Below are 8,775 nucleotides of genomic sequence, written 5' to 3'. Positions count from 1 at the left end.
ATCTATACCTGGGGTTGCTGTGCGTCAGAGCTGATGGGTGGGTAGCTGGCTTAGTTTTTCCAGGACAGATAAGCGTGCTTGGCAGTGGGAAGATGGAGGGATATCTCTGAAGGCACCTTCTCTGTCATGGGTCCCTGACATGTGGACAGGACTGAAGTGACTTCCCTCGCCTCGACCTCACCAGCCTGCCTTCTGAAGGAGCATCGGGGCAGTGGCTGCTCCATGACGTGCCTTGTGGTCATTTTACTCCACGCTCAGCCACGCCCTCTTCTCTGGAATCTTCCTGGAGGTCGTGGGGAATGTTTCCATGCCCTATGCCAAGTGTTGTTGGGACTCACCACTTCCTTCTGCACCTCCCAGAGCGGTGGTGCCACTGTCACCTTATGTTTGTTCTGCCAAAAGGGGTTCACATGTCGATTGCTCAGCCCACATGTGTGGAAATCTGGCTTTTCCAGCTAAACCTGAGTCTGAGCCTGGTTTCTCTCTCCTGTGTCGACCCTGGAACCCCTGATCTCTGTCTGAAAGGTGTGATTCCTTGTCCCTGGGAATTCTTTCAGCCAAAGAGGAAGTGAAGACAGTTTGTCTCTCCCCACCCCGGCCTGGGGCAGGAGAATTCTTTATCCCTATCACATGAGGTGACTCTGAGGACCAGAGGATGGAGAGAAAAGCACTTTGTAAACTCCAATAAGCTGTACAAATGTCAGGTGGCATTAGTGCTGAGCCCGCCACAGCTCACCCATGCCCCCCTCCACCCGTGTCTCTCCTGCCGGGCTTTGGGGAAGGATATGCCTTCGACCTTCCTTTCAGGATCCCCAGGGATGAGGAAGTGTGGCACAGCCCCCACTGTGCATTCAGTGAGCTCAGGTAGCAGAACCCTTAGTCAGAGGGTCCCACCCTTTGAGAGTCCCTCCCTTAGTCTGAGCTGTGGGACAGTGCAGTGGGTGAGTGGCAGGGTGAGGGTGGCCCCATGGGGAAGGGGTCTGCAGGTATGGACTTTCCGAAAGAAAGTGGAGGTGAGCCACAGGGTGGAATATGAGGGTGAAGCTATTTGGAGGGCAGAGGCAGTGTAGACTGGGCCCCCCTCCCAGTCCAAGGTTAGAGGCCGGAGGCAGGCTTCCAGATGTCGGCTGGCTTTGGAGCCCCTCACACTCCTGCCTCCCCCTGACCAGCATGAGGTGGGCAATGGAGGGCTGGAGGACAGGCCTGAACTTCCGCATGGGGAGGCCTGGTATAGGCATCACTTCCTGCTCATCTGACAGAGGGTACTGTGCTTCAGGGGGTGGGCAGTGGCTTGCCTAGCGGCTGGGGTGACTGAAGCCCCACCGAGGCCACAGAGCCTGACCTGTCTTCGAAAGGGTCTTTGAAGCTGCACTGCTGCTGACACCACCACCACTACCGCCACCAGGGTCATAATTGCTCTGAAATCGCAACCGAACCCAATTACGCGAAAACCAAATTATGTGCGATGATTTTTATGTGTTGCAAGCGTTCGGTTGAAGCTGGGTGATTACAGGGGGACGGGAAGCAGCTGCCACTCTCTGGGAGCCCATAACTCCCAACAGCTGGGAGCTGTCACTTATTTACGACGATGCCCGATGCCTTTGCTGCCAGCAAGGAGGGGGTAGCAGTGTGGCAAAGCCTGCTGAGCCGGGAGCTTGGGGCGGCAGCTGGGGCACTGGCAGGCCTGGAATCCCAGCCTGGTGGCCCAGTGACCTGGCAGCCTGGAGTCCAGGGCAAGCCTGGGCACAGGCCTGGCCCCAGACATGCCTGGCAGGATGGCACTCTCGTCTTACAGTCTGAGAGCAGCTGGCAGCAGAAAGGATCGGGGTGAGCTGCCCCAGGCGTCTGGGCTTTCCCAAGAGGCCCAACTGGCCAAGTGCAAGACAAGGGGCAGGAAGCCAAACGGGTTAGGAATGAGCTGGCGGCCTGGCCCTCTGGGTGGGGGTCTGCAGGCCTGAAGCTGCCCTCCTCCCCCACTGGCGCGCCTGTAGGGCCTCCTGGGGCAGCTGCGACCCTGGAAAAAGGCAGGTAATGACGACCGTCCATAATGAGGCTGCTCTGTTAATGAGCACAGGGCTATTATCCGACCACAGGCTGGACACATCCGAAAATAAATTATTTTAAGGATCCATTAACGAATGCCTAATTAATGCCCAATTAGAGGGAAGCTGCAGAGGAAATGCTCTGGACTGTCGGACTGTCGCAAGGCAAGGCCTAGTTTGTAGCCATGGCCTGGGAGCTGATGAGAGGGCGAGGGCCCTGGTGCCACTACCAACCCGTTTGCACACAAGTGTCTGCTAGTTAATCCTCAGGACAGCTCTGTGAGGGCGAACTTATTCTACGTGCATTTTAGAAATGAGGAAACTGAGGCACAGAGAGGATGTTGCTTATTTGAAGACATGGGACACACATTGTAAATGAGATTTGTTTCTAGAGAGCTTCAGTGCCACGCATGCTTTGTGTGCTGAATGGGAGTAATTTACATAAAAAGACTTCTCAGCAGTCGGTATGATAGTGACTTTGTGAGTGCATGAGCCTGCACCACTGTGGGTTAATGCATTTAATGACAGCTGGCATAGCTAGGAAGAAGTGCCAGACAGAAGGTTCATGGCTCGGGACTCCCATGATGGGCAGGCTGGGAAGATTTGAGGGTATGGAATTCAGCGGCTCTGAGGCAGAGCTAAGGGACTTAGGGATGGGGCTAAGACCCTAAGGGTGTGGTCAGGATTTTTAACCAAGTCTTTATACTCAAGTTTCAAAGCTCTCCTTGTTGAAACACTCATAACTGATGCTCTGAAGGTTTTCAGAGATTGTAAATCACATGGGAGAAGATTGTACATCTTCCTCCTGAAGAGCAGTTGGTGGCTGGGAATCTGTTAGGGAGGTTCCGCCTTTGAATTAACACCACAACTCTCCACAGACTACACCCCAGGGCTTCCAGTGGGGAGCCACAGTGGGGGAAATATGGAAAGAAATTTTTAAAAAGGCAGGAGTAGAACAACTCATTGTATCTTATTGATTGAAAGTATCAGCAACACCACATATTCGTATGCACACCAGCTTTAGAATAAGCTGCCCCTTATTTTCACCTCAAGGGTGGATTGCATTTCCTTGTTTGCATGATGATCGGAATTAAATAAAAACTAACATAAGAAAATGATTGCTTTTAAAAAAGATTTTAAATTTTATTGTGATTTGAATGAATGTTTACAGAGCAAATTGGTTTGCACTCAACAATGCATACACATTTTGTTTTATGATATTAATTATAATCCCCTCCTTATAACAGCACTCTTCCCACTTCCTCTCTGTGATTCTCATTTCCACTTTCATCATTGACAACTTCATTCTTTTCTCTCCCTATAATGTTTTGCCTATTGGCCCAGAGGTGATGATTTGGTTTGTTTTGTTGTGTGTTTGTTTTTTGGTTTTGTTTTTTTTTATGTTGAGCTGTAATGCGTATTGAAGTTATAGTCTTTGATCTGCTGCAAATATTTCAAGTTCTCTTCACTTTTTGCAAGCAAGGTTGCACCATCTGCATAATGTATGTTGTTGATGAGTTTCCTCCAATCTGGATGCCACAATCTTCAAAGGGAACAGTTTTTGGAATGATTTGTTCATTATACAGAGTGAATAGGTATGAAGAAAAGATACAACCCTACTACACCCCTTTCCTCATTTTAAACCATGCATGCATAGTTCTCTTATTTGAACAACTGGTTCTTGATCTATGTATAGGGGTTTTAAAAATTCTTTTTTTTTAAATTCATTGTTGCGTATTTTCTTTTCCCCTCCCCCAGCCCACTCCACAATGCACTCCTTGTTGCAGATTTTTCTCAAACGTAATTCATATATGCCCTTTGGACACTTCTTCCCCTCATCTGTTCTAATGCAGTGTTCATTATCTATCCACTCTTCTCATTCTTTCACCAACTTCCCCATGTCTTTCCTATTTTATAATAGCAGTATTATTTTTCATTTTGTTACTGGGATATTTCGCTTAACATAATGTCCTTCAGACTCCCCCTTGTGTAATGTTTTATTAGTTCATTGTTTTTCAGTGCTGTATAATATTCCATTGAATGAATATACAATAGTTTTTCTATCCATTCATTTATTGATGGGTATTTGGGTTGCTTCCATAGCTTTGCTATTGTGAATATTGCAGCAATAAACATGGGTGTGCATACATCTGTTTGAATCATGGCTCTGATTTCTTTAGGGTATATTCCCATAGTGGAATTGCTGGGTCAAGTGGTATTTCTGTTTTTAACTTTTTGAGAAAGTGCCAGAGTACCTCCATAGTGGCTCTACTTACTATTTTACATTCCCACCAGCAGTACATCAGAGTTCCAATTTTTCCACTACCTCACTAGCATTTGTTTTCTGCTGGCCTGTTGAACTGTGCTATTGTTGCTACAGTGAGATGATTATCTCATGGTTGTTTTGTATGTAGGTTTTGCATGGGCAAAATTAAGTCTTCTGGGATTCCTATTCTTAATGTTATCCATAATTTGTTATTGATTCATGTAGTCAAATGCTGAATGCTGTTGCATAGCCGATTAACCCGTTGCCACACACTTTTAAAATTGATGCCGTGCTTAGAAACACATTTGCCGTCATTTGCAGCAACGTGTTAAACACAAGTAAACATCAAGCCTTAATGTCCTTGGGCTGTGGTGCTGGAGATGAGTATTGAATATGCCAGAGATTGCTAGGAGAACAAACAAGTTTGTCCTGGAGAGGGTGAAGCCAGGCTGCTCCTTAGAGGCAAGGATTTTGAAGCTCCATCTGACAACTTTGGGCCTCTTGCAAGGAAGGACCAGTCCTTGGAGAGGGATATCATGCTTGTAAGGGTGGAGGGACAGTGCAAGAGAGAAAGATCCTAGATGAGATATATTGACTCAGTGACTGGGACAGTGGGCTTAAGTGTGACAGAGACAATGAGGATGGCACTGGATAGAGCAAGGTTCAGAGCTGTTGTACATAGGGTCGCTATGAGTCATAGGCAACTCAACGGCACATAATAGCAAAGCTAAACATCTTTCTAGTATTCTCTGCTTTCAGCCAAGATCCATCTGACATCAGCAGTCATATCCCTCATACCACAGCTTCTTCTGAAACCAGCTTGAATTTCTGGCTGTTCCCTGTTGGTGCTCTAGCCACTTAAAAATAATCTTCAGCAAGATTTTACTTACTTGTGATATTAATAATATTGTTTAATAATTTCCAACATTCTGTTGGATCACCTTTTATGGCATGGGAACAAATATGTATCTCTTTCAGACAGTTGGCCAGGTAGCTGTCTTCCACATTTCTTGGCATAGACTAGTGAGCACATCCAAGGCTGCATCTGTTTGTTGAAACAATATGTCATTTGATATCCCATCAATTCCTGGGAACTTATTTTTTGCCAATGCCTTCAGTGAAGCATGAACTTCTTCCATCAATACTTTGAGTTCTTCATCACAACAAGATAAAGATAAACAACCCAGTTGCAAAATGAACACAGGATATGAACAGACATGTCACCAAAGAAGACATTCAGATGGTGAACAAACACATGAAGAAATGTTCAAAATCCCTAGCTCTAAGAGAGATACAAATCAAACAACTATGAGATATCACCTCACCCCAGTCAGAATAGCAAAATTCAACAGAATAGGAAACATCAAGTGCTGGTGAGGTTGTGGAGAAACTGGAACTCTTATTCATTGTTGGTGGGAGTGTAAAATGGTACAACCACTATAGAAGACAGTATGGAGCTTTCTCAAAAAGTTGGAAATAGAAATACCATTTGGCCCAGCAATTCCACTGTGTCTTAGGTGGCTGCGTACAAGCCTTTAAGTCCCCTGACACGACTCAGTTCAGTTACATACAGAACTCAAAAGGCTGTCTGGGCTGGGATCTTTGTGGAAGCAGCCAGGTCTTTCCTCCGAGGCATTACTGAGTTTGAACCTCCAACCATTTAGCTAACAAACAGGCACTTAGCTGTTTGTGCCACTAGTAAAATTACAACCAAAAACACCCCCTAAGGCAAGTTCTACTCTAACTCACATCGAGTTGCCACGGCTTGGGATCAACATGACAACGATGAGTTTTAGTTTTGTTGGTACTTTTTTTTTTAAGTATAATCTCCATTTTATTTTCTTTTAGCTTTTTTTCCTGCAGCTTTTAGGCAATCAAATCCTCCCATGGGCTTTGGTGGAGGTCATGGGACAGAACCTGGGGATCTACAGCTGAAGGTGGAGGGAGAGGCCAGTCCTTCTGGCTTCCCCAGAAGCTTGCTCACCACCTTGCTGTGCATGGTACAGCTCATAGTATAGAGCAGTTTCACACAAGAACTTGGGAAGCTCGTCTGTGTCAAAGACACTCACATCAGAAATGTCCCCAATGGTGGCCGCCTCTACTATATTTTAGATACAGTAGATAAACTTCTTAAATGCCTTGTCTTTGGGCACGCAGTGGGCATGTGACTGCAGCCCTTTTAGGCATGACCTGTGTAGTCTCCTTTTCTTGGTTACCTTGGAAGCAAGGCCCCAACAACTAGTTTTTCTATTTTGGAGATAGGTTCCATGGAGTGAGGGGAAGAATCTAGTCCTAGAGGGTCCTGGTCTGAGCCCTGACACCTCTCTTCCTGCACTCAGGGACTCAGCCCTTAGGATGCCACTGAGCACAGCAGATAAGGACAAAGTTCTAGCTGGCCCAGGAGAGTCACTTGCCCTTCTCCACCCCACAAGTCGCCTGACCACTGCCTCTACTTTGACCAGGTTGTGCTCTCTCTCCCCACCAGGCTGCTGTGTGGAGCTGCTGCTGCTGCTGCTGGCCGGGGAGCTGCCCCTGGGTGGCGGCTGTCCGAGGGACTGTGTGTGCTACCCCTCGCCCATGACGGTCAGCTGCCAGGCGCACAACTTTGCCGCCATCCCCGAGGGCATCCCGGAGGACAGTGAGCGCATCTTCCTGCAGAACAACCGCATCACCCTCCTCCAGCAGGGCCACTTCAGCCCCGCCATGGTCACCCTGTGGATCTACTCCAACAACATCACCTTCATCGACCCCAACACCTTTGAGGGCTTTGTGCACCTGGAGGAGCTGGACCTTGGTGATAACCGGCAGTTGCGGATGCTGGCACCAGAGACCTTCCAGGGCCTGGTGAAACTTCATGCCCTCTACCTCTACAAATGTGGGCTCAGCGCCCTGCCCGTGGGCATCTTTGGCGGCCTGCACAGCCTGCAGTACCTCTACCTGCAGGACAACCACATCGAGTACCTCCAAGATGACATCTTTGTGGACCTGGTCAACCTCAGTCACCTGTTCCTCCATGGCAACAAGCTGTGGAGCTTGGGCCAGGACACATTCCGGGGCCTGGTCAACCTGGACCGCCTGCTGCTGCATGAGAACCAGCTGCAGTGGGTACACCACAAGGCCTTCCATGACCTCCACAGGCTGACCACCCTCTTCCTTTTCAACAACAGCCTCTCCGAGCTGCAGGGAGAATGCCTGGCACCCTTGGGGGCCCTGGAGTTCCTCCGCCTCAATGGGAACCCCTGGGATTGCAGCTGCCGGGCGAGGTCCCTGTGGGAATGGCTGCGGAGGTTCCGAGGCTCCAGCTCTGCTGTCCCCTGCGTGTCCCCCGAGCTGCGACAAGGCCAGGACCTGAAGCTGCTGAGAGCTGAGGACTTCCGGAACTGCACGGGGCCAGTGTCCCCGCATCAGATCAAGTCGCACACGCTCACCACCACGGACAGGGCTGCCCGCAAGGAGCATCACTTGCCCCGGGACAAGGGCCATCTGCCTGGCTCGAGGTCCAGCTCCAGGAAGCCAGGCAAGAACTGTACCAGCCACAGGAATCGCAACCAGATCTCGAAGGCCAGCGTTGGCAAACAGGCCCACGAGCTGCAGGACTATGCCCCTGACTACCAGCACAAGTTCAGCTTTGACCTGCTGCCCACCACAAGGCCCAAGAGGAAGGGCAAGTGTGCCCGCAGGACCCCCATCCGTGCGCCCAGTGGGGTGCAGCAGGCCTCCTCGGCTGTGTCCTTGGGGGCCTCGCTCCTGGCCTGGATACTGGGGCTGGCAGTCACTCTGCGCTGAGGACCCAGGCACCAGCACCTGGCAATGTCATCTGTCCAGCAAGGAACAGAATTTCTTTTCTTCTTTTTTGTAAACACAGGGAGGAGCTGCTGAGTTTCAGGAAAAAAAGGCTGGGAGAGGCCACTGCCTGGGCCCTGCCCAGTGGATTATAAACCCAAAGTGTACAGCCTGAAGCAGGAGGGGGTTAGCACACATCACCCAGCTGCCCCAGCCAGCCCCCGCCAACCTCCCTGGACAGCATCCACTCCAGCAAAGCCGTAAAAAACACCCAAGCTTAATCTTCAATCTGAGGCAGATGACCCTCAGGAGTGGGGCTCAGAGGAATCCTGATCATCTGGGGGGATCTGAAGGGGCACCCCCCCATCGTTCCTGGAGGAGGCAAGACTTGGAAGAGAAAGAGGAGGCTCATCCCTGAGGCTGACCACCAGGCAGTTTGGGAGCATGTGAGCACCTTTATTCTTACCTGGGCTCACTCAGCCAACCTGCCCTGAATCCAACTGCAGTCCACCTTCCTCCCCTCCCCTGGGGGTAATACCTGTAATTCCTGATGTCTCAGGCAACCCCAGCAGCCCCAGGCTCAACTGCTGGGATCCAAGAACCAATTACCAAAGGAAAGACCACCAGAGGCTGAAAAGTAGAACTTCATCAGGTACAACAAGGTTCCCACAGAAGGTGCAGTTT

At 49.6% G+C, this 8,775-nt stretch overlaps 1 protein-coding gene across 1 annotated transcript; it reads left to right on the top strand.

The window, feature by feature from the left end:
* The first annotated feature begins 1,588 nt into the window (after positions 1–1,588).
* On the top strand, positions 1,589–8,094 carry RTN4RL1 (reticulon 4 receptor-like 1). The gene is made up of 2 exons (XM_006891097.1): positions 1,589–1,733; positions 6,794–8,094. Exons 1-2 carry the CDS (start codon positions 1,589–1,591, stop codon positions 8,092–8,094), a joined length of 1,446 nt encoding a protein of 481 aa, XP_006891159.1.
* The last annotated feature ends 681 nt before the right edge of the window (positions 8,095–8,775 follow it).

This window comes from Elephantulus edwardii, unplaced genomic scaffold (assembly GCF_000299155.1).
Source record: "Elephantulus edwardii isolate Elephantulus edwardi_28Jun2011 unplaced genomic scaffold, EleEdw1.0 scaffold00094, whole genome shotgun sequence".
Taxonomy (NCBI): Eukaryota; Metazoa; Chordata; class Mammalia; order Macroscelidea; family Macroscelididae; genus Elephantulus; species Elephantulus edwardii.
The sequence above is the reverse complement of the archived record's forward strand: the minus strand, read 5'-3'. Positions and strand labels throughout refer to the sequence as shown.

Coding starts and splice junctions, on each gene's coding strand:
- RTN4RL1 (XM_006891097.1), top strand. CDS start 1,589: ATGCCCGATGCCTTTGCTGCCAGCAAGGAGGGGGTAGCAGTGTGGCAA. Junction 1,734..6,793: donor CTGGCAGCCTGGAGTCCAGG/GCAAGCCTGGGC, acceptor TCTCCCCACCAG/GCTGCTGTGTGGAGCTGCTG.